The sequence below is a fragment of the Zosterops lateralis genome, assembly GCF_965231275.1.
Source record: "Zosterops lateralis genome assembly, chromosome: 24".
Taxonomy (NCBI): Eukaryota; Metazoa; Chordata; class Aves; order Passeriformes; family Zosteropidae; genus Zosterops; species Zosterops lateralis.
Window position 1 is genome coordinate 3,735,405 of NC_139784.1, and position 21,448 is coordinate 3,756,852.

General features: G+C 58.0%; 6 protein-coding genes across 9 annotated transcripts; 2 read left to right on the plus strand and 4 right to left on the minus strand.

Annotated features, from left to right (window-relative positions):
• Positions 1–54: 54 nt before the first annotated feature.
• On the minus strand, positions 55–2,957 carry IFI35 (interferon induced protein 35; the record flags this gene model as incomplete). Its single annotated transcript, XM_083877397.1, has 9 exons — positions 2,837–2,957; positions 2,669–2,761; positions 2,290–2,445; positions 1,868–1,975; positions 1,427–1,571; positions 1,078–1,208; positions 747–936; positions 366–472; positions 55–246 (listed from the first exon to the last, which is right to left on the minus strand). Exons 1-9 carry the CDS (start codon positions 2,849–2,851, stop codon positions 55–57), a joined length of 1,137 nt encoding a protein of 378 aa, XP_083733523.1. The 5' UTR covers positions 2,852–2,957.
• Positions 2,958–3,827: 870 nt separating this feature from the next.
• RPL27 (ribosomal protein L27) lies at positions 3,828–5,858 on the minus strand. The gene is made up of 5 exons (XM_083877736.1): positions 5,752–5,858; positions 5,570–5,652; positions 5,272–5,441; positions 4,601–4,711; positions 3,828–3,918 (listed from the first exon to the last, which is right to left on the minus strand). The coding sequence occupies exons 2-5, from the start codon at positions 5,648–5,650 to the stop codon at positions 3,870–3,872; spliced, it is 411 nt and encodes a 136-aa protein (XP_083733862.1). The 5' UTR covers positions 5,651–5,652; positions 5,752–5,858; the 3' UTR covers positions 3,828–3,869.
• Positions 5,859–6,142: 284 nt separating this feature from the next.
• Positions 6,143–10,075, minus strand: RUNDC1 (RUN domain containing 1). Its single transcript, XM_083877735.1, has 5 exons — positions 9,722–10,075; positions 8,980–9,138; positions 8,522–8,720; positions 8,164–8,253; positions 6,143–7,648 (listed from the first exon to the last, which is right to left on the minus strand). Exons 1-5 carry the CDS (start codon positions 10,049–10,051, stop codon positions 6,786–6,788), a joined length of 1,641 nt encoding a protein of 546 aa, XP_083733861.1. The 5' UTR covers positions 10,052–10,075; the 3' UTR covers positions 6,143–6,785.
• An 82-nt stretch (positions 10,076–10,157) lies between these two features.
• On the plus strand, positions 10,158–12,358 carry PTGES3L (prostaglandin E synthase 3 like). Of its 2 annotated transcripts, none has more exons than XM_083877432.1 (7): positions 10,158–10,304; positions 10,679–10,792; positions 10,927–10,993; positions 11,274–11,372; positions 11,739–11,828; positions 11,932–11,985; positions 12,214–12,358. In XM_083877432.1, the coding sequence occupies exons 1-7, from the start codon at positions 10,297–10,299 to the stop codon at positions 12,220–12,222; spliced, it is 441 nt and encodes a 146-aa protein (XP_083733558.1). In that variant the 5' UTR covers positions 10,158–10,296; the 3' UTR covers positions 12,223–12,358. The 2 variants fall into 2 exon arrangements, with proteins under 2 accessions (XP_083733558.1, XP_083733557.1); XM_083877431.1 differs by having other exon boundaries at positions 11,913–11,985; positions 12,214–12,350.
• A 71-nt stretch (positions 12,359–12,429) lies between these two features.
• LOC310918542 (alanyl-tRNA editing protein Aarsd1-like) lies at positions 12,430–17,547 on the plus strand. Of its 3 annotated transcripts, none has more exons than XM_083877428.1 (13): positions 12,430–12,598; positions 12,672–12,794; positions 12,873–13,032; positions 13,457–13,514; positions 13,878–14,034; positions 14,121–14,237; positions 14,838–14,968; positions 15,140–15,206; positions 15,388–15,479; positions 15,944–15,998; positions 16,550–16,644; positions 16,785–16,935; positions 17,507–17,547. In XM_083877428.1, the coding sequence occupies exons 1-12, from the start codon at positions 12,560–12,562 to the stop codon at positions 16,918–16,920; spliced, it is 1,230 nt and encodes a 409-aa protein (XP_083733554.1). In that variant the 5' UTR covers positions 12,430–12,559; the 3' UTR covers positions 16,921–16,935; positions 17,507–17,547. The 3 variants fall into 3 exon arrangements, with proteins under 3 accessions (XP_083733554.1, XP_083733555.1, XP_083733553.1); XM_083877429.1 differs by lacking the exon at positions 17,507–17,547 and adding an exon at positions 17,158–17,183; XM_083877427.1 differs by lacking the exon at positions 17,507–17,547 and having other exon boundaries at positions 16,785–17,007.
• Positions 17,548–18,492: 945 nt separating this feature from the next.
• Positions 18,493–21,389, minus strand: G6PC1 (glucose-6-phosphatase catalytic subunit 1). The gene is made up of 5 exons (XM_083877430.1): positions 21,104–21,389; positions 20,493–20,602; positions 20,070–20,178; positions 19,717–19,832; positions 18,493–19,626 (listed from the first exon to the last, which is right to left on the minus strand). Exons 1-5 carry the CDS (start codon positions 21,331–21,333, stop codon positions 19,115–19,117), a joined length of 1,077 nt encoding a protein of 358 aa, XP_083733556.1. The 5' UTR covers positions 21,334–21,389; the 3' UTR covers positions 18,493–19,114.
• Between the last annotated feature and the right edge of the window lie 59 nt (positions 21,390–21,448).

Here is a 21,448-nt window from a genome sequence, read left to right on the forward strand (position 1 = left end):
TTTAATTCCCCCGTGCCCGAGCCCCAACGGCCGCCGGAGCTCCTCAGGCCCGGGCTAGCCGCTGTCCTCCGCGAACACGGCCACCCCCGTCCGCCCCGCGGGGACATAGGCCAGCGCGTCCACCTCCCCGCCGCCGCGGCTGCCCTTCTGGAAGTGGATCTCCAGGGCGTCCTGCATGGACTCCGCGCTCAGCACATCGGGGATGCCCAGGAGCAGCACGGTCCTGGGGCAGCGGGACGGCTGGAGCTGGGCAGGGCAAGGGGTGAGGGGCAGAGCAGAGCAGGGAGGGGCTTCAGGAGCCCCCCTGCCCCTGCTGCCTCAGCCCGGGATGGAGGGTGCTGCTTGCACAGGGTTCCTGCCCTTACCTGCAGGTTAGAGATGTCTCCACACATGCACGGTGATATTTTGATTTTGTATTTCCCTTTCCCAATGGGCACCTGGATGTGTCCTCTTTGAATCAGCGGCTCTGCCACTGCATATGGAGGGGAAAGTTCTGAGCTGCCCAGGGCCCAGGTAAGCTCCAGGGGAGGGTCTGTCCCTGGCACAGGGCACCAAGGCTGACACGGCCCAGCTCATTGCTCAGATCACCCACAGCAGCGCAGTTTTGGGGGAGGCAGGACAGCCTGGGGCTCACTCTATCTTTCCCTGTCCCCCAAACACAGCTTCATCTGCTCTCAGATTTCCCCCCAGATCAGGCTGGGCTGCTCCACCCTTCCAGTCATCCAAGCTCAGCCCACCCCACGCACCTCCATCCTCTGTGAAGGTCAGCACCACCTGCTCAGAGTCCTCCAGGAACTCCCTGCTCTCCACCTCACTGCCCCCATTCTTTGTCTTGCTGAAGAAGAGCTCCAGCTTGTCCAGCAGTGCCTCCTTGGAGATGTCCAGGCGGGGCAGCTCAGACACAAGGATGCTCCTGCTCCTCTGACTCAGCCTGACCTGTGGGCAGCACCAGCCAGTCGATGCCAGGGCAGGACTGGCCCCAGAGCTCAGGGGAGCAGTGCCCTGGCTGAGGCAGGCTCAGAGGGGGAAGCAGAATGCCCAGGGCAGGTCCATGGCATGGGGACCCACGGGCCCTACCTCCAGGGCAGATGGCAGCAGGATGTCCACTGGCACTGCCTGCACTCGCACTCTGTACTGGTCAGGCTCATCCAGCTCCGCACAGCTCAGCTCCACCCTGTGCTCCCTCATCTCTATGATCCTCTGGGCCACTGTGAGCAGGGAGAGCCCCCAGCACAGGGGAGTGACTGCCCACTCCCAGGGCTGGACAGGACAGGGCACAGCACAGAAAAGGTGTTGGGGAGGAGGCACAGCCCCACACAAGGCAGGGAGAGGGGCAGCACCAAACCCTGGTACAGGGAGGGGACACAGTGCAGGCCACAAAATGATCGAGGACACCTGGCTGGAGCAGTGCTCTTCTCACACTTACCCTTTGCCTCCTCAAAGGTGATGAGAGCTGAGCCCCCTGGCAGAGGGTAGTGGATTTGTGGGGTGAGCATCAGATTGTTCATGTCCTCCTTGTTTACTGTGAGTCCCATAAAGATCATTTTCTTTTCTGGCAAGGCAGACTGCATCTAGGTTTAAGTACAGACAGCACCTAGAGGAGACTGGACCCTGCACAAGATATGTCCCTGCCAATCCACAGGCTAGAAATAAACTCATGGCTCAAATAAACAGTTGGAGAATCTCAGCAGAGTGTCTCCTAGTGTCTGGCTGTGCTTGGAATCCCAAAGCTATGACCAGAGCTCCTGACCCTGGCAGAGGAGCTGTTCCAGTCCTCACACAGTGCCCAGCTGCATTCACCTGCAGCTTCTCCAGCCAGGCTTGTGTCCTTGCCAACAGACCCAAGTGCCCACACACACTCTGTTACCATCACAGGATCATTCCCGAGGATCCTCTTCTTCAATTCTTCCACTTTATTTTTCAGAACCTGTTTCTCCTGCCTCAGTCTGTTGTTCTCCTCCTTTATTGCAAAAATCTGGAAGGAAAGAGTGGGAAGTAGGGAACACCAGGACACGAGGGGCTGCAGCACACTTCTGTTCCGAGCACAGTACTGTTCTTGGGCACACAACTCCACCCCATTCTCCTGCTCTTGACTGCCTGCAGCTCTGCCCTGGTTCTTCTCCTCTGAGGACAGCCCTCCCCTCGCTGCAGCTCTGCCTCACTTCTCAGCACAGGCCTCATGTTTCCCATGAAACCTCCACTGGACCCCAAACAAGTGATCTCAGAGCAGTGACCTGTGTGATGCAGTCCCTGCACCCCCTGCCTAAGACACATTGACTGAACACCGACCTGCTGGGCTCTTTCTTCATCTCCATTTAAAGACAGTTGTTGCTCAAAATTTTTAAGAAGTTCTTCTTCTTTCTTCAGCTCTTGTGTTCTTTGCTCTGCAGCTTCCTTGGCTACTTGTAGCTTTGCATGGTCTTGCTGCAGAACTCTATAAACCTCCTGTGAGAAGCACCATCAGACAGCAAGACCCTGATGACATTGTTTCACCCCCACCAGCCACCCGGCACAGGCTGTGCCTTTGGGAACGAGCCTGGACCCTAAAACAGGCTCTCCTCTCCATGGGATTGCTCCTCTCTGCCGCCTCTGATTGATAGTCCTAGAAAAGACACTCGACCTCCCTGGCCAGGGCCGACCAACCCCTCTCTGACACAGCCAGACCCACCTTGCACCGCTCGATCTCCCGCCGGAGCTGCTCGGCGCTCTCCGGGCCAGGGTCCTGCGGGCCGTCCTCGGGTCCCAGCCGGATGAAGGACTCCTAAAGACAGGAGGGGTCTCAGCCGCGCCGGGCCGCCCCCCTCCCGCAGATCCCCGTGGCCCAGCTCTTCCTCACCTCATCCGAATCCATCCCGCGGCGCTGCCGGCAGCACGGAGCGGAGCCCTGGGCCCGCGGGGAGCCGAGCCCTGCCCTGCCCTGCCCGCCGGCACCGCTCTCCCGACCCGCTCCCCGCCACCGGGGGCCCGCGGCCGCTCCCGCCTTTCGCTTTCGGTTTCGCGGCCCCGCCCCGGCCCCTCCGAGCGCAGCCCCGACCGCGGCCCGGGGGCGGCGGAAAGCCGGGCCCGCCCAGCCCCGCCCGGTGCCTCATCAGCCCCTCTTCCCCCATCCCGCCCCGCCTAACTCGCCTTCACCGAGCACCCACCCGCCCCGCCAGGAACCGACCAGCTAATGGACACAGAAATTAACTCCTCCTGCCCCACTGAACCGACCAGCTAATGAACACAGAAATTAACTCCTCCTGCTCCCTGAACCGACCAGCTAATGAACACAGAAATTAACTCCTCCTGCCCCCTGAAACGACCAGCTAATGAACACAGAAATTAACTCCTCCTGCCCCACTGAACCGACCCACTGTCAATGGACACAGAAATTGAAATTAACTCCTCCTGCCCCGCTCTTTGATTTACAACCCGGCGCAGCCCCTGCTCCCCGGGCGGCCAGCAGGCAGCACTGCCCCGTTTGGGAAGTTAAAATCCACCATGCACAGGTCAGTCACCACACAAATCACTGTGCACCAAGCAGACACCCAGAACCACCGCTCTGCCTTCCCCCTCTCACCGTTTTTCTCAGGGATCACCCCAGTTTTGGGAATAAGAAGTTTCCCCTGTGGCAGAACATCGAGCACTGTGCAGCTGCAGAAGGGAAGCCCAGCCCTGGCCACACCTGGAGCAGCCCCAGAGGTGACACCTGCACCCACAGCTGAGGCTGCACAAGGCTCCACAAATGTACTGATGCTCACCTGGACTGCAATGGTTTTCCCAGCTCTTAGAGACACAGAGCAAGCACGACCACACCACTGCTTGTTTGTTAAATAACAAAAATTACATGGTTTTTAATAAACATTTATTGATGCAACCTTGTTACATCCTTAGAATCGCAGCTTCTGGAAGAACCACTTATTCTTGCCGGTTTTGTACCTGAAAGAGAACACACAGGTTGGAGAAGGATCGGTACTAGAAAGTAACAGCACCCAACTCATACCTGAGTTGTCCCAGACAGACAGAATGTAGCACCCAGCTCATCCAGAGGCACAATTCACCTGGTCTCTCAAGCCTGGGCTACAACTAAACCCATATATTGAAATTCCAAGGGAAGCAAGTGCCAGGTTCCAGATTTCTCATGCAGGACACCTGCACTGTGGCAGCTTCCACCCCAACAGGCACAAGCACAGGACGCGGCCATCCTGCTGGACACCTTGTGTGGCAGGTGCCCTTGGGGAACAGCTCAGGGGCTGCCCAAACACTGTGTCCCACTGAGGTCACACAGCTCCTCCCTCTGAAGGAGCTTCTGAACAGAAAACCGTAAAGAAAGAGCAGAAACCCAAACACTCCCATGCAAAGCATCAGCACTGCCCTGGCCCACACAGCCCAGTGGAGAGACAGGATGAACTGACAGAACGTTGTCAGACCATCCTCTGGCACCTGACAGGCCCCACACGCGCTGGCAGGATGCTGCACACACACACACAGGTGGGAAGAACATGCTCAGCAAAGAGCTAGGGCAGAAATGCCAGCTTGGAGACTCACAGACTGTGGCACAGCCACACCAACTCCTCACTCTGAGCACCAACTCCACTGAAGAGACGAGCTCCCAACTCACCTTTCCTCAAATTTCACCTTGGCTTCACGTCTTGCTTTGCGTTTCAGAGCAGGATCTCTGAAGACATCCTTGTTGACCACTGTTTTGTCCAGGGGAATATCCACAGAATACCTGGGAGAGAGCAGAACGGTTCAAAATGGGCATGGTACCTGTCACAGGGCTGAAAACCAGGCAGAGCCAGGATCAATCAAACACTCATACTAGTGTTGGGTCAAGGAGTTACAGCTCATAAAGTCTCCTCAGCTCAGGAATCACCAAACCACTAAAGCAGTCTCAGTTCAGCCCATGAAAAGAACAGCTACAGGGACATGAGGCTCTGTTCGATGTGAAGCCACTCCGGGAGCTCTGAGGCACAGTAAGAAACGGCTCTGCCAGCTCCAGACCCTCACAGCTGTCTCTTAAACTGCTCACCTGCTGACACCCCCTGAGCAAAGGGAAGATCAGTGTGGCTGAAATAAGAGCCAGTTCCCTCATTCCAGAAGTTCATCAATATTTCCACTCAGCATCAGAACCCCAACTGTTTGTTTTTGCAGAGCTGATCCTCACATTCATTCAGCCATGGCATTAACAGCCTCAGTAACTCCCGGTGTTCAGCAGAGAACACGAAAACCACGAAAGCACCAAGACTCCTCCAGCCCTGCCGGCAGCAGCATCCCCGGGGCAGCACTCACCGGGTGGGCATCAGGTGGTTGTAGTTGTAAACCTTCACGAAGGACTTGATCTTGGACCTTTTAGCGATCTTTTTCTTGCCCATGGCAGCAGTCACTTTACGCGGGTAGCGGTCGATTCCGGCCACCAAGGCGTGGCTGTACGGCCGGTCCGAGGTGCCATCGTCGATGTTCTGAAACAAACGGGCCCCGGCGGCGATGGCACCGAGCAGCCCCGGCCTCGCGACACCCGCGCCGCCCCCCGGGCTCCCGCTGGCCCCGGCAGGCCGGCCCGGCCCGGCCGCCGCAGCCCCACGCTCACCTTCACGATGACGGCCTTGCGCCCCGAGTAGCGGCCGGCCAGCACCAGCACCACCTTCCCGGGCTTCATGAACTTCCCCATCTCTGCGGAGGCAGCAGCCGGCAGTCAGAGCCCGCCCGCCGTCCGCGCCCCGGCCGCCGCCCCCGCGGATGGCGGCGGATCCCGCGCCCGCCCGCACTCACCGAGCTTCGACTGCGATGGCGACCAGGCCGGAAGAGAAATAGGACGCCACGCCCCCGCCTTTCGCTGAGCGGTACTGCGTCACTTCCGCCGCGACTCCGGCAGCGGCTGCCGCACCGTGCGTTACTGCCGGGGTCCGCCTGAGCCGCCCCTTCCCCGGCACCGTGCGGTACTGCCGGGGCCCGCCTCAGCCTCAGCCGCCCCATCCCCGGCACCGTGCGGTACTGCCGGGGTCCGCCTCAGCCTCAGTCGCCCCTCCCCGGGTACGGTGGTGCCGCCTCAGCCGCCCCCTCCCCGGGTACGGTGGTGCCGCCTCAGCCGCCTCCTCCCCGGTACGGCGGGCGCCGCGTCACAGCTCCAGTAACGGACAGAGCACACGGGACGGCAGCGGGCTCGGCCCACACGTACTACAGCGGTATTTAATATATCCCGCGGGACACCGGGCTGCGCTGACCCCGCAAGAAAGCCTGGAACAAGGAGCTGGGCCCGTTGGACAAAGTGCCCCGGCAGCCCAGGGACACAGAGTGCAGAGCCACTGGGGGAGCCCCTGGCCTCCTCTGGATCAGCCCCATCTCCTGTTACATCCACCCAGGGGAGGTCAAGTCCTGTGTGACCAGGCAGCCCCCAAGGTGCATCAACACCTGCCAGCTCCCTCCTCTGTGAGGGATGGCGTGTGCACAAGGTGTAGAGCAGAGACTGTGAGAAATAACCACAAAGGAGCTCAGCTGCACATCCCACAGGCCCGCAGGCCGCATGGCCAGGCCTCTGCCCCAATCCCCAAACAGTCACTGGCCGCTGGGCTGGGCAGTTTGGCCCGAGAGCAGCAGGGAGTGGGCAGGGCAAGGTGCTGCCCAACCTGCAGCCTCCAGCTGCTCTGCAGGGGCAGCATCAGACAACACACTGCCAACATCATGACACCCTAAGATTTTCCTAAAAGCAGATACCAAAGAGATGAACTAGGTCTTACAAAAGCCAGGCTTCTTGAGCCCAACAGCTGCCTACTAGTGCAAAATGGATGACCTACAATAAAAATACATCAAAAAGCGTCTTTGATGTTTTTCAGCTGCCGAACAGCCAAGTCCACCGGGAGGTTGAACTTCAAGTTGCTCAGGCGGCTGAGGAGGGTGAGCGCGCCCTCGAAGCCGGTGCTGGCCATGTAGCTCCAGGGCTGGTAGTGAGACTGAACCAAAGCTCCAGACTTGCAGATGAGGTTGAGCCAGGAGACCAGGCGCTGCTCGTTCAGGGCCATGCACACCAGCGCCTTCAGCTCCGAGTCCGCGCTGCGCTTGAAGGGGCTATGCTCGGTGAGCACGGTGTGGATGGCCGTCAGCAGGCTCTGCTTCGGGGTGGCCACCACCGCTCCCGTCACGGGCAGGGCGAAGGACTGGGAGAGCTTGCGGGCCGGGGATTCCACGAAGGCTCGTCCGTTCTTGGCGTTGTAGTACTTGACAAAGAGCTCCCAGGGGTGCATGGCGCGCGGCGAGGGCGTGAAGGCGGGGATCAGGCACGCGATGGGGGCCAGCACCAGGCTCATGCCGGGGGAGGAGGCGTAGAGCCCGTGGGCCAGCAGGTCCCGCAGAGCCGCCGTCAGCTCCCTGCGCACGGCCAGGGTCAGCTCGTCCCTGCCTCCCAGGGGAACGTCCTGCAGCTCAGAGCAGATGACGTGCTCTGCCTGCTGGTGTTTCAGGGCCAGCTGCCTCACCCGCTCCACCGACAGCTCCAGTTTCTCAATTAAGGGGGAGAAGTCCTGGTTGTCTTGGTCCTTCTGCCAGAGGGTGCGAGGGATCTGACCCGTGGCACAGCCGAACTGGCTGACAGCAAAGATCTGCAGCACGGCCAGCACGCGGCGCATGAGCTGCAGGCCTGTCTCTTGCATCTTTCTGGCATCTTCTGCATTCACTGCACAGGTTAGAAAAGAGAAAAACACACTCTCATTAGGGAGTCAACAAATCTGCTTGTTCATGCACACAAAGGGAGTGCAAATATCTGAAAATCTCTTCAGGCTAGCGTTCTGAGTAGCAGCAGATGCCTCATGCCACATTATTGTATTTATCAAGGCATAAAGTAGGGAGGTCTCAAACTCTAAAGAACACTGGATCCCCCCAGCTCACTGTTACCTCCTCACAGAGCTCAGAGCTTGAAGAGCACAAAATACAGTGCATTTGGCACCAAGTATCAGCAGTCTCTTCCTCACCCCCTCTGAGGACCAAGCCCACCCTCCATGCCACATGCTCAGGCTCTGTGACTACTCTGAGGATTCCATGGAAGGAGGAACAGGAACAGGACACAGGCCTTCAGCAGGAGTGCAGCAGCACAGAAACCAGGAAAAAGCAGACAATGACTGGTTCATGCTCATCAATGCTCCAGGGAGCAGCTGGAGCTTTGCTGACAGTGCTGAGCCCAGCAGTGCCCACCTCTGTTCCCAGAAGGCCGAGTGCTGGGTTTGTAGGAGCCTCCACAGTCACAGTGGCCATCTTCTGCCTTGCCAGAGCTTCCAACTTCATCTGCAAAAAGGATTTTACATCATTATTTCACATTTATGAATTTCAGCTGTATATCCCAAAAATTAAGGTCAACATTCCTCAGACCCCTCTGGACCTCTTTCTTCACTGTATCAATACTATTCCTCACCATCAGTTTAGAGACATTTCTATTTTCCTGTGACCCAGAAGCTGTTCCTGCATCTCCCGACATCCGTGACCTGCCTCCTCATGACTATATCTGGGAATTACAAAGCAATTCAGTCTGCTCATTCAAAAACTCATCACTGACCCTGAATGAAGTTGATGAACATTTCGAGGTCCCTTATCTGGGTCTTCAGCTGTTCCACCAGCTGCTCCTTCACCCTGGCTGGATTGACAATCTGTGCTATGGCAGCGTCCACCCGCTGCCGCAGCTCCTCTGGAGAGAGCGTTGCAAAATCTTCACTCAAGTCCATGTCCAGCTTCTTTATCAACTCATTTATAATCATCTGCAAAACACAAGTGAGCAGTGTGATTTCACCACGTGGCACTGCTTCAAGTACTCCCTTCCAAGAGGTTCCCTCAGGAACAGGATACTTTTACTGCACAGAAATAAATGCAAAAAACACGAGACAGGTGCACACATGTAGACAAACTCCTGACACTCTATTATACCTGCTAGTGAGAAATACAGATTGATGAGTGCCTACAGTCTGTAGGACATTCACAAGGGCTAGAAAATACAGCAGGAGGATTTGTGGGCCTTACCCGTTGTCTTTCCATAACCACAGACTGTGGCAGAGAATCATAGCTGCCCTCTTGGTAAGCAAAGGTCTCTAGGTCATCCAGCTGTGTCTTGAGCTGCAGGATCAGCTCTCTATGCTTCTCCTTCTGGACCTCAATTTGCTCCTGCTTCTCTCGCTCGCCCTGAAAAAAAGATATCAGTAAATAAAATTAAAGGCTTATTGTCATACCCAAGCCACAGAGAACAGGGTTATGACATGAGGAGTATCTCCTGCAGCTCCTGTACTTCACTAGTGAGCACTGCAAACCAGTCTGAGAGAGAAATGTGTCTGAGCACCAAGCAGAGGTACCAGCTACATCACCTCACCTGATAAGGGAGGGGAAGCCCCTCTCCAGACCACCTGCACCCACGTCCTGCCCCACAGGGCCAGGATCCAGGAAGAAAGCAGCCAAATAACACATACATATCACAGCTCCCCTGAGTCACCTGTGCTGTACCAGGGCGTGGAGCGGTGACACACCACTCAGGGCTCTGGGGCACATCCCTGCGAGCTGGCTGCGAGTCACCAGAGCCTTGTACAGTCTGGAGCTGAGCCCTGTGCAAACCCGAGCACCGCGGGCAGCGCAGCCGCCGGGAATGGGCTTCAGGCCGGGTCAGGCCCATATACCGACCCCGGGGCAGGCGGGGCGGGGAGCCACAGGACGCCGGTACCCGGTGCTGTCAATGCTGTCAAAGGCGCCCCTCAGCCCTGCCGCGGGCACTCACCGGAGCGGCGCCCAGCCCGTGGGGAAGCGGCGCGGGGCAGCCGCGGAAGGCGAAGTCCTCGAGGTCTCGGAGCAGGCGCTGCTGCTCGGCCGGGCCGGCCCGGGCCACCTGCCGCAGCCGGAACTGCACCTGAGCGAAGTGCGAGGCCAGCGCCAGCAGCGCCCCGTGCAGCCGGCGCCGCTCGGCCCGCAGCCGCGGCACCGACTCCGGCGACTCTTCCCCCGCGGCCGCCGCCTCTTCGTCCTCCTCATCCTCGTCTTCCTCCGCCGACACGGCGCCGACCGGCGCCCAGCGCTCGCCGGGGCCCAGCGGGCCGCCCTCTCCCTCCATAGCAGCCGCTACCGGCACCGCCACGCCGCCGCCATCTTGGCACCGGGGGCGGGGCTTGGGCGGGGCGGGGCAGTGTGCCCCCTGGCGGCTCGGCGGCGGCACCGGGAGCGCGCACCGGGAGCGCGCAGGGGGCCGGGGGCGGTGACGGGGCCGCGGGTTGGCTGCCCCGGCCCGCTCTGCCCGGGCCCCGCGCCCCGCGGCCGCGCCCCCGGCCCGAAATAGCGCGGGGCGGGGTCGGCACCGCCATGGCGAGGTGAGCACGGCTGGACGGGACAGGGAGTGCCCGGAGCCCGTGCACGGCGCCCGGTGCCCGGTGCCCGGGCGAGGCACCACACCACAGGACCCTCCGAGCCGGAGCGGCGCCGGGTCAGGCAGAGGGCAGCGGGCACAGGCCGGCCGGGGCCCGCCGACTGCCCGGCCAGGGGCGTGCGGGACGGGAGAGGGACCGTAACGGGGCCAGCCCGGCTGCCACCGCCAGTCCCGGGGCTCGGCCCGGCAGAGCCCGTGTCCGGGGCCCCCTCCTCGCCCTCGCCCCCCGTGCTGGGCCCTGCTGAGCACTGCCGGGCACCGGGAAATGCCCGCTGGTGGTACCCGCTGGTGACACCCGCAGGTGTGCTCTTCCCCCAGGCAACCCGCGAAGACGCTGTGGTACGACCGCCCGCGGTACGTGTACCTGGAGTTCTGTGTGGAGGACAGCACGGACGTGAAGGTCGTCATCGAGGACCACCGGCTGGTGTTCAGGTGAGCTGCCTCTGCCCTGCCCACCGACATGGCCCTGCTCTGGGGTGGTTCAGAGCACCGGGAGGGCTCTGTGAGAGGACAGCGCCCGTGGCCTCAGCTCTCTCCTAAGCCCCGTTGTTACAATGTTTTGGCAGTTGCAAAAACGCAGACGGTGTGGAGTTCTACAACGAGATCAACCTGTACGCCAGGGTCAACTCCAAGGTGAGGTTTCCCACCAACAAACTGTTCTCCAACAGCCTCTGTCAGGCTCAGAGTCAGAGCCAATCTGAGCAGCCTTGAGTAACACTGCTTAACATCAAATACTGCCCATCCTGAGTGGGGTGAACTTGAGAGCCCCAACCTGGCTGGTACTCACAGTGCTGCCCTGGGCCAGAAACAACCTGTCTCTGTGGTTCTGTGCCCCCACAGCCTGTGCAGGGCTGAGCTTTAACCTTGTGCAGAGGAGGCCGGCAGACACTGAAGCACCCCGATCTCTTGGCAGGACTCACGAGAGAAGCGCTCTGACCGCTCCATCACGTGTTTTATGAGGAAGTGGAAGGAGAAAGTGGCCTGGCCACGTATCACCAAGGAGAACATCAAGGTGTGTGTGGTGCCTGGTGCCTCAGCAGGTGTGCTATCCCCACTCAGCACCTCGTGGCTCCTAGGAGCCAGCCTGCCCCAGGACAGACACAGAGCCTTCCAGAGGGGACCTCAAGGCAGAGCTCCCAAAAAGCCCATCCTGATAATCATCACTAGTTCACAGACTTCTGCCCTCCAGGAAGGATGTGCTACCCCTTTTCCTTGACACACTCAGGATCAGGACTATTACCTGCAGGCAAAGGGACACTCCTGCTTCCTGCCCCTCCCCAGTCTGACAAGGCCCCTCGCCTGTGCAGGAGCTGCCTCTGGGCTGTGGGTCCCTGCTGTTCTGCTCCCCCATCTCAGGGGATGCTCTTTGTGCCCCCAGCCAGCCTGGCTCTCCGTGGACTTTGACAACTGGCGAGACTGGGAAGGGGACGAGGAGGTGGAGAGGGCCATGGTGGAGCAGTATGCAGAGGTGAGCTGGGCCACCAGCCTCAGGATCCTGGGGCACACCGTATGGGTGTGTGGGGTGGGGAACACCAGGCATTTGGGGATCCAGCTGTTTGTTTCTCATCCAGATGCTGGAGAAGGTGACAGAAAAAGGCCCCCCACCAGCCATGGATGACCTTGATGTAAGTACCACCTGCCAGCTGCTTCCTGATGTCCTGCCGAGCACAGCCCAGCCTCAGCCCTGTGCCGGCTCCGGGACACCGGCGGCACCTCCTGCTGCCCCCCTCGGGCCGCCTGTCCTGGAGCCAGCCCGGAAACGCTCCCCGGGACAACGGGCTGGGGCCAGCTGCTGCCACCGGGGCTGGCCCGGTCTCGGTCAGTCCCTGGCACGGCGCTCCTCCCTCCCGCAGGATGACTGAGGCCCAGGCCCCGGGGGCCCGGCCGGTGCGGCGGTAGCTCTCAGGAGGAGCAGCGCGGGCAGCGATCTCCGAGGAGCCGGGGGCGCCTCAGCCCCGACCCGGGGGCGGGGGACGCGGTCCGGTCTCCCGTAGCCGGTTACCCTCGCGGGGGCACGGGACATAAATAAACGTGAAGTGCCGCAGCCGTGTGCCGTGCGCTGGGGCCGCCGCCGCGCCGGGAGCCGGGAGCGCGCCCGCGTCACCGCCAGGCCCCGCCCGCTCGTCTGTGCCGCCACTGGCGGTCCCCGTGTGGCCGCTCTCGCCGCCGGGCCCTGCTCGGTTGTTCCGGACAGCCGCGATGGTGTTCCAGTGCCAGCGGGACAGCTGGGCCCGGCAGGTACCGGCGGGCCGGGCCCGGGGCGCGGGGCAGGCCCCGACGGGCCCTCACGGCGCCGCCGTCTCTGTCTCAGTTCACCACCAGGGTGGTGTCGTGCCGGGCGGCGGAGCTGCGGCCCGAGGGCGGCGGGGAGCCGGTGCGCGGGTTCCAGGTGGTGCTGGAGGACACCATCCTCTTCCCCGAGGGCGGCGGGCAGGTACGGGCCGGGCCGGGCTGGGCCGGGCCGGGCGGGAACTGGGCCGGGGCCGGCGGCGCTGACGCCCCGTGTCCGCAGCCGGATGATCGCGGCCTCATCGGGGACGTGCCGGTGCTGCGGGTGACCCGGCGGGGCGCCGAGGCCGTGCATTTCGTGCCGGCCGCGCTGGAACCGGGCGCCGAAGTGCTGCTGTCGCTGGACTGGGAGCGCCGCTTCGACCACATGCAGCAGCATTCAGGTCCGTGCCGGTACCGGGGGGCGCCCGGTAACACCCCGAGGGAGGTGCCGATGGGGCAGGGGGGCGGTCAGCGCCCGGCGTGTCCCCACCCTGGTCAGGGCAGGGAGAAACCCGACAGCTGTGTGTGCACAGGCTGTTCCCGGGACTACTGAGGGCAGCAGGTGCCTCTGCGAGCTCTCCTTGGCTTGTAAACACACGCACCGAAAACAGCTTTGGAAGGGAAAGTTCAGGCTGCTTTGCAGTGTGTGCTGAAGTGCTGCCAGGAGCTGATGAGGCCAGAGCTGTCTCCGTGCTGCTCCTGAGCACTGGCAGGAGCCCCTCAGCCCCCAACAGTCGCCTGTCGTGGAGAATGTCAACGGGAAAGACACGGCCTGACTGAAAATAGCAGTGGCACTCAGAGCTGGTGCTTGCACGTCTCTTCCAGGACAGCATCTCATCAGTGCCATTGCAGAACAGATGTTTGGATTCAAGACGACTTCATGGTGAGCAGGATGAAGGTTCCTTTTGACCCCAGTGTTTTCTTGTTTGGCACATGCCACCATGGTACCCTGCACACAGCCTGAGCCTGAACACTGAAACACCAAAAGCAATTGGGACGTTTCACTCGAGCTCAGATGTTGTGGGAGAGGTGACTGACCTGGAGAGAAGCTGAATAAAGTGTTTGCTCTGTCTTGTCTTCCTTAACTGTTTGATTTCCATCTGGTGCTTTGAACATAACAGGGAGAGAAGGGAAGTCTGTTTTGTTTCAGTCACCACATTCCCAGTAGTGGGATGCTGGTGCTGCGCAAAAGGACCTCCCAGCTGGTCTCAGCTACAGCAGCAGATGTTGTTCTTCCTTGGCACAGGGAGCTGGGCCGTCAGAGAAGTGTCATTGAGCTGGACACCCCCTCGGTGACAGCAGAGCAGGTCGAGGCCCTGGAGAGGAGTGTGAATGAGAAAATCCGGGACAGGGTTCCTGTCACAGTGAGGGAACTGGCTGCAGATGACCCTGAAGTTGAAACAGTGAGTGATGGGAGAGAACTGGTAAGATTCATGGGACCAAAACTGAGCACAGATGTCACCTTCTTTGTCACTCTTGTCCTCTGCAGGTAAGGAGCCGGGGGCTGCCCGATGACCACGTGGGGCCGGTGCGAGTGGTGGACATCAAAGACATCGACTCCAACCTGTGCTGTGGGACTCACGTCAGCAACCTGAGTGACCTCCAGGTGTGCAGCTGCAGCTGGGCTGCCTCTGGGGCCACACTCCACGTGAAGTACAGCCAGAGTCTGTGGGATCCAGAGACTGTGCTGATGGGGAAGGGGGAGGCAGCAGCCCCAGGCTGAGGGAGCCCCAGGAGGGTCACACACAGGCTGGGCACTTCAGGTGCTTTTGTTTCCTTGTTACAGAACTCAGCCCTGTGTGTACAGCAGTGATGTTTTTTGCACTGCCAGAGGTGTTGGCCATCTTCCCTCTGCTTAAAGCTCTGATATTTTTGAGTATTTGTAGTGGATGAGAAATCTTCTGTGCAGGAAAATGGTGATAAAATCCTAGACCTGCCTTTAAATATTTGTACTTTCTCAGTCATTGGTTGGAGTCTGTTTCCCAGCAGAGACATCCAGATGCCCTGTAGAGTGCATCCCATGGCTAGAAAATTGTATAAATTCCACTGTACCACCATCCTTTTTTTTTGGTATGTTGATCTTATGGCTGATTTTAATCTCATTAGCAGAGAGTCAAAATTCAGCACAAGGCATAATCTGGCAGGAACTGTCCACCTATGTGAATTACCAAAATGCTGTTTTGACCAGGTTGATTTTCTCTTTAAGGTTATTAAACTCCTTGGCGTGGAAAAAGGGAAAAAGAACAAAACCAACTTGGTTTTCTTGGCGGGAAACAGAGTGCTGAAGTCAATCGAACAAAGTCACAATACTGAGAAGGCTCTAACCTCCCTGCTCAAGTAATAACCCTTTCCACTTCTGTCATTTCATCTTCACTCTTCCTCCTGAGAGATCCCACATAATCCTTAGGGTACATGTGGGGCTGTGCATGATGTTGCCTGTTTTGTTCCTTTAGGAAATCCTTCCTTTGTCCTTCAGAGCAGTGATCCAAAGTCTCCCATTTCTTTCAGAAATGGACCGGGTGAGCACGTAGAGGCTGTGAAGAGACTACAGAGCTCTGTGAAACTGCTCCAGAAGGTACAAGAATGGCTGGGAAAAGTGGGTTATCACTATTTCCTGTAGACCTTTAGTTGTGATCACTGGGACTCAAATCATTTGCTTGTTTTTGTGGGTATTATAAAAAGTGCTCAAGCCTCTGGGAACACAGCTGTGTTCTGACTTCTCCAGCTGCAGTACAGTTCATTTGCTTTTCTTTCAGAATAACCTGAACCTGCTTAGAGACATTGCTGTTTTGATAGCCCGGGACTTCAAGAGCAAACCTGCTCCAAAGCAGCTGTTTGTATTGCACAGGTATGGGGGAGCTCAGGGAAGAGGGGCCAGCAGTATCCCACACATTTTATGGCAGTTGGATCTCTCACACCTGTGCAGCTTGTTTTCTCAAGGAAGAGTGTAAACCAAGTAAAGAGAATATTAAACTGCCTTAGACTGCTGCGAAGTTGTGTAATTAAAGGAATTTGCTCATAATTCAGTCACTGAATTCTTCTGGTTTTGTAGCTGAGACATTACTGTGTCCATCTAATTCCCCCTGCACTTGATATTTTCAAATAAAACCAGGGAGCTCTATTTCTTCAACATACCACTTACATAATTCTTAACATGTCAACAGGAGTGCCCAGCAAGGATTTGCATATATAAACAAATAAGAGCCAGAGGCCAAAGTCCCTGCTCAGGCACTTTGCTTCTAATTGAGATTTTGTACTCTAGAGTGGGGGTTTCCTTCTTTCTGAAGTGTTTTTTTTTATCCATCCATACAGGAAAGAGGGTGATTCTGAATTTATGAACATCATTGCTAATGAGATTGGGACAGAGGTGAGTCACTGATGAAGACTAAACTGACACCACTGTTTTTTCACCATAGTTATACACGGGCAGGGCAGGGGCTGGCCAGGCTGCTGTTCCTGCCACAGTCATGGTCTGCAGATCTGGTTCTTTTGACAGGTTACCTGTCCTCAGCAGCCTCAGTCTGTAGGGCAGTCCTCAACAGTGAACTCAGAGCACTGGGGAAGAGCCTGAGCCCCCAAGAGCTGTACAGAGCCTCACTGGCTGAAATAGGTTAGGATAGGATTAGGTAGGAGTAGAATAGAAAGAACAGAAGGTTTCAGTTACAATCACCTAGTTCAACTGCCAACTGTATCCTTTTAGCGTGGGATACCCCAGTACTGTTCTGTTCTAAAAGCACATGACTGGGCACGAAAGGCTCAGATGCCACTTTTACTTCTTTCAAGCAGTTTCAGTCTCAGTAATGCACATAGACTTGTGAATTGTCAGTTTGCTGTTTGTGTCCTGTGGTCAGTGTCTGTCCTCTTCTTGGACTAAGAGGGCACTGATTTATCTGAAGCAAGGCCTATCTCTGTCCACAGGAAACCCTGCTATTCCTGACTGTGGGAGATGAAAAAGAAGCAGGACTCTTCCTTCTAGCTGGACCTGTTGAAGCTGTTGAAAATTTAGGTCCCAGGTAATGTGTTTTGTGATTTGTGTAACTTGATTAAGAATTCTGATGCTGCAGACTGAGCAGCTGCAGGGTGTGATCCAGGCAGGGATCAGTGTGTGCTGTGTGGAGCAGGTTGGGCTCCAGCTGTGCTGTGTTTGCTGCAGGGTGGCAGAACTGCTGGGTGGGAAAGGAGCCGGGAAGCGCGGCCGCTTCCAGGGCAAGGCAGCCAAGATGAGCCGGCGAGGAGAAGTGCAAGCTCTGCTCCAGGAATTCATCAGCCATCAAAGCCCTGGAGCATAAGAAACAATTCTCACAGTAGGTTTGTCTTCCCTTTGTTTGCATAGGCTCCACTAGCTTTTCTACCAGAGAATAAAGACCTGAACCCAACAGCTGGTGTGCACATGCTCTGCGTGGGCTGGTTTGGTGCTCACGGAAATGGGGAGGAGGGGATCTGCCCTCAACACTTTGCTGCAAGGGCTCATTTCTCAAGACGAATGGTAGAGGGATTAAATTAGTCCTTAGTTAACCTCTTTGTAGGATTCCTAAACCCAGAAGAGGCCTCCTGCTGGCAGTACTTTGGGGCATTTTGCTTTGGGCAAGTTGCTGAGGAGGAGCTGCTTGGCACAAATGCTTAAGCAAGAGGCAGCTGGTCCCCCCAGACACCTTGAGCTGGGCAAGGGCAGAGAGCAGCTGGAAGGGAGGGCAGGTGCCCCACACGCAGGAGATCATTCCCCACCACATACCAAGTCCTTTCCCTTGGTGGGGTGCAGTTGTTACTGGTGGTTTTTTGACCATCAGTAGTTTCTCAGGTTCGTGCAGCTGTAATCTCCCTCGGGATCAGGCAGAGCTGTCCCTGGTACTCCCTCATCTCACCTTTCCTGCCCAGGCAGGCCGTGGAGCTGCTGCAGTCTCCTCTGGAGGAACTAAAGGGCGCTGTGGAGCCACAACAGGGCACAACAGGTAATTTGAGAATTTACCCTTCCCCGTCTTGCTAGGAATGACATGACAGGTTTACTCCAGATAATGGTAGTAAACAGAGGAACAGAATAAAAGAAACCACCATCCTAAGGAAGTTTATCTGTCATGAGCAAGGGAATGGAGCAGCCCCAGCAGATCAGGTTCCCACCCATGGCTGATGCGACTGCTGCATGGCCACAGCCTTGGCTGAGCTGTTGGGATGGCATCAGAACACAGGGACCACCCCTGAGGCCTGGAACTGGCTGTGGGGTCAGAGCTGCAGGGGCTGGTGCTTTGGGAGTGATCCTACACATGCACACAGAGTCTGGCAGTATCTGCACCTCCCTATTTTGGACTATGTCAGACTGAGTGAGGATGTTTAGGCTGTACAGCCTGCACAGCTTGGAGGGCAGCAGGCTGAGCCCACAGGACTTCCTGCTGCAGGGTGGGCATTGGGCTGGGCTACTGAGGTGAGAGCAGCATGACCCCAACCCCACACCACAGCCAGATACCAGTTCTGTCCCCAACACCCTGGGGGCTCAGCACAGCCCTAGATGGGCCAGTTGGTCCCAAAGCTGAGCTTGTTACTGTGGCATCGAGGTGACACAAGTTTGTCCCTGTTCTTGCCACAAAGTGCACCTAGAAGCCTTGGATAAATATCACAAAAAGCAGCTCATTGCCCCCACTGTGCTGTCAGTGTTCAACTGCACCTCAGGGCAAAAGGTGAAGACCCAGGGCACTAGGGAGTGCCCTTCCCCATGGCTTGAATGTGTCTTGCAGGTGTTGAGGGTCTTCAGCACCTGGGAGAAAAATCCTTCCTCTACCATCTGTAGCCTGTGCTACAACCCTGCATCCATCCAGGAGCTGATCCCCCATCCCATGGTGTTGGCCAGCAGGACACTCAAACGCACCAGCTAAACAAACTTTAGCTTTAATAAAATACCTCCTGTGCACAGCCCCACCCTACATCATGTGCACAGGTACATGTTTTATGCATGTACACTCTTGGGTGTGTGTGCACCCCACACTGCACTGAGGTGAACACCAAATGTCCCAGGGCTGGGGGGGTCCCTCACACTGGCACTTTGTCTCCATGTCACAGTGTCTGCCCATTCCTGCCACAGAGCTGCCTCTTCAGCAGACCCCAGACGTGCTGAGGTGAGAACCCTGCTCCCAGTGGTGCTGTCTCCAGCCCTGCAGTGCAGAGGTGGCCTGTCTTCATGAGCTGCAAGGGAGTGCAGGACCTCCCGCTGCTGGGTCCTGGGCAGGTGCCCACCACCTGTGGGTGCAGGAGGGACAGCAGGGGAGTCCTGGGCATGCAGGGCTCTCTGTGCCAGCAGCCAGCTGCAGACCAGCCTGACTGACACTGTGGGTCCGTGTTGTGGGAGCCACCCAGCAGCACCATGGGCCCAGCCTCCCTGCTCTGCTCCCAGTGCAGAATCAGCCTGTGCAGGTTCAGCGGGAAGCAAACAGTGGCTGAGGAGCACCCAGGGCCTGGTAGCTGCCCCTGGGCCCAGGGCTGGGGTGTGTGCCTGCCTTAGGCAGCCTTTTTGTGCTGTGTGGCCAGGAGCGGGGAGAGGCAGTAGGGGATGATGCAGACAGTTAGCAGTGGCACGGCTGCACTCTTGCAGAAGGAGAGGGCGTAGAAGAGCAGCTGCACGTGGGAGGGTGGCTTGAAGGCATCGAAGATGTGCAGGATGAGGAGGGAGGCAGCGATGCAGCCCAGGCGCAAGGGCAGCTGCTGGCCCTGCTTGAACCAGGAGTTCTCCTGGTACATGTGGGAGTTGAGAGCCATCCCCAGCCCAAAGAGGATGCCCAGGTTACGGAGGAGGCTGGCAAAGGGAGTGGTGTCAATGTGGACCCACTCAGGGCGGCTGCACCATTTCTGTGCCTTCTCCAGAGTCCAGAGCAGGTCCACGCCGAATGTCCACAGCAGCAGGTAGAAACCCAGGGTGAAGCTGAAGAGGAAGATGGTGATGCCCAGGTACCGATGGAAGCTGGCATTGTAGATGCACTGGACATGCTGGAAGGTCTTGGCCACAGCTATTCCTGTCAGTTACAAAGTGTGACCACTGGTCAGTACTGCAGTCCAGCACGGTGGTGCTGCAGGGAAGGGGATGGGGGCTCTGACACACTCACCTGAGAAAACCCCTGCAATCACCTGGTGGGGGAAGTGAGCGGCAATGAAGACTCGGGACGTGCAGACACAGACCTGGACTGCCCAGAACCCAATCCAAAGCACTATCCACAGCACCCTGTGAGGGACAGGTGGCCATGTGGGTGCCAGGGCCAGCTTGCACTGCCCATGGCACTGCCATCACATACTCCAAACAATGCCTGGCTGCCTGCTGAACCTGTCCCCATGCAGACCCTACCTGGGGCGCCCCAGCCCAGCAGTCCATCCACAGCCTTGTGCCTTGATGGGCTTGGCTGTGCCTGTCAGTGCTGGAGCTGCCTCTGCCTAGCACAGGTGGTTTTGGCACACAGCTTACCAGTATTTGAGTGTCTTTGACTGCTTCTCTCCCCCAGCAGCAGAGAGGAGGGCCGTCACCATGACGTAGTACACACCTGCTGCACCCATGGCATGGCCAGATGGGCTCCCTGGGCAAGAAGAGAGACCCAAGTCAGACTCTGCAGGGCCCAGAGCTCAGCAGAGGCAGAGGTTTGTGCTAAACCACCAAAGCTTCACCAAGGGTCAAGGTCTGCTCTGAGCAGGGGCTGCCCTGCCTCTTTCCCTGCAGGCAGTCCCCAGGAGCACAGCAGCTCTCCAGAGCTGTCCAGGGGCATGTTCTGCCTGCAGGCTGCCAGCCACAGCCCTGGCCAGGCCAGCACCCCCCTCCTTGCATGTGCAGGTCACCATGAGCAAGCACCCCCTGCCCCTGGCTGCAAACCCCTCCCATGGCTTGGGACCCTACCGGGGCCAGTCTCGCAGGTGAGTGGGAACTGCTGGATCTCTGGTGCAGAGTTGTTGCCATAGTAGTCTGTGTCAAGAACCCACCAGTATGGCCTCTCCCCAAAGAGGATCCTGAAAAGAAAAGAGAAGGGATCTGAGGAAGTCCTGGGCACAGCTGCAGCTTTAGATCTGTCCTGGGAGATGGAAGAAGGACCCACAAGTGGTCCAGGGCATCCTGACAGACACCGCACCCAGCTGATTGCTTGGTTCTGACAGCTGACACTGCCTGTCCACGTCCTCATCCCCAACCCTGAGAGGGAAGTGCAAGAACCTCTGCAACCAAGTCAATATGACCTCCTGTGGTGAGGGGCCCTGTGAAGAACCCCCCACTCAGCAGCACAGCCCTGACTGATGGAAGCTCTGTTTGCAGGAGGCTTCATCCCTCTGCTTGGCTCTGGGAAGGGGGGAGCTGTTGCTGCCTGGCTTGGGAAGGAGTGACCATTGTCACTGCCCAGCTGGGGCTGAACTCTGGTCTTGGTTCCGCTCCAGCACTGGGGCTGAGAGCACCCCTCTGTCCCACATTAGTCCAGGTGTGCCAATACACAGTGGGAATGTTGGCTCAGGGCCACTCACCATTTGAAGACAAGGTTGAGCCAGTCTCCAATTACAGCCACCCAGATGAGCCTGATGCCCACTGCTTCATTGAAGTGGAACCAGATGGGGAAGAGGACAAAAAAAGCATTCCTGAGATCAGCAGCATAAGAGATGAAGAGGAACCAGTCCTGGGAGCCCTGGAAGTGCTGCTGCAGCCAGTTTGTTGTCCTGATGCCCAGGTCGTGCAGGAGGTTCATGTTGGCCTCCATTCTCCCCTGCTGCCGCTGCCCTCGGCGTGGCTCTGGCTGTCTCCTACTTCACTGTGCCACTGGGGTTTTATACTCAGCAGGGTCTTGTTTGCAGGGGGCAGGTCACTGTCCCAGC

Excerpts from the sequence above, each read along its gene's own strand:
- G6PC1 (XM_083877430.1), bottom strand. The coding sequence starts at position 21,333 with ATGGAGGCCAACATGAACCTCCTGCACGACCTGGGCATCAGGACAACA. Across the intron at positions 19,833-20,069 it reads TCAAAGACACTCAAATACTG|GGTGCTGTGGATAGTGCTTT; the intron begins GTAAGCTGTGTG and ends TGTCCCTCACAG. Across the intron at positions 19,627-19,716 it reads GATTGCAGGGGTTTTCTCAG|GAATAGCTGTGGCCAAGACC; the intron begins GTGAGTGTGTCA and ends TGTAACTGACAG.
- PTGES3L (XM_083877431.1), top strand. Across the intron at positions 10,994-11,273 it reads ACGCCAGGGTCAACTCCAAG|GACTCACGAGAGAAGCGCTC; the intron begins GTGAGGTTTCCC and ends ATCTCTTGGCAG. Across the intron at positions 11,829-11,912 it reads TGGTGGAGCAGTATGCAGAG|CTGTTTGTTTCTCATCCAGA; the intron begins GTGAGCTGGGCC and ends TTGGGGATCCAG.
- RPL27 (XM_083877736.1), bottom strand. The coding sequence starts at position 5,650 with ATGGGGAAGTTCATGAAGCCCGGGAAGGTGGTGCTGGTGCTGGCCGGC. Across the intron at positions 5,442-5,569 it reads GCAAGGCCGTCATCGTGAAG|AACATCGACGATGGCACCTC; the intron begins GTGAGCGTGGGG and ends CGTTTGTTTCAG. Across the intron at positions 4,712-5,271 it reads AACCACCTGATGCCCACCCG|GTATTCTGTGGATATTCCCC; the intron begins GTGAGTGCTGCC and ends GCTCTCTCCCAG.
- RUNDC1 (XM_083877735.1), bottom strand. The coding sequence starts at position 10,051 with ATGGAGGGAGAGGGCGGCCCGCTGGGCCCCGGCGAGCGCTGGGCGCCG. Across the intron at positions 8,721-8,979 it reads TGGTTATGGAAAGACAACGG|ATGATTATAAATGAGTTGAT; the intron begins GTAAGGCCCACA and ends TGTGTTTTGCAG. Across the intron at positions 7,649-8,163 it reads TCGGCCTTCTGGGAACAGAG|TGAATGCAGAAGATGCCAGA; the intron begins GTGGGCACTGCT and ends TAACCTGTGCAG.
- LOC310918542 (XM_083877428.1), top strand. The coding sequence starts at position 12,560 with ATGGTGTTCCAGTGCCAGCGGGACAGCTGGGCCCGGCAG. Across the intron at positions 13,033-13,456 it reads CCACATGCAGCAGCATTCAG|GACAGCATCTCATCAGTGCC; the intron begins GTCCGTGCCGGT and ends CGTCTCTTCCAG. Across the intron at positions 15,480-15,943 it reads CAGCTGTTTGTATTGCACAG|GAAAGAGGGTGATTCTGAAT; the intron begins GTATGGGGGAGC and ends CCATCCATACAG.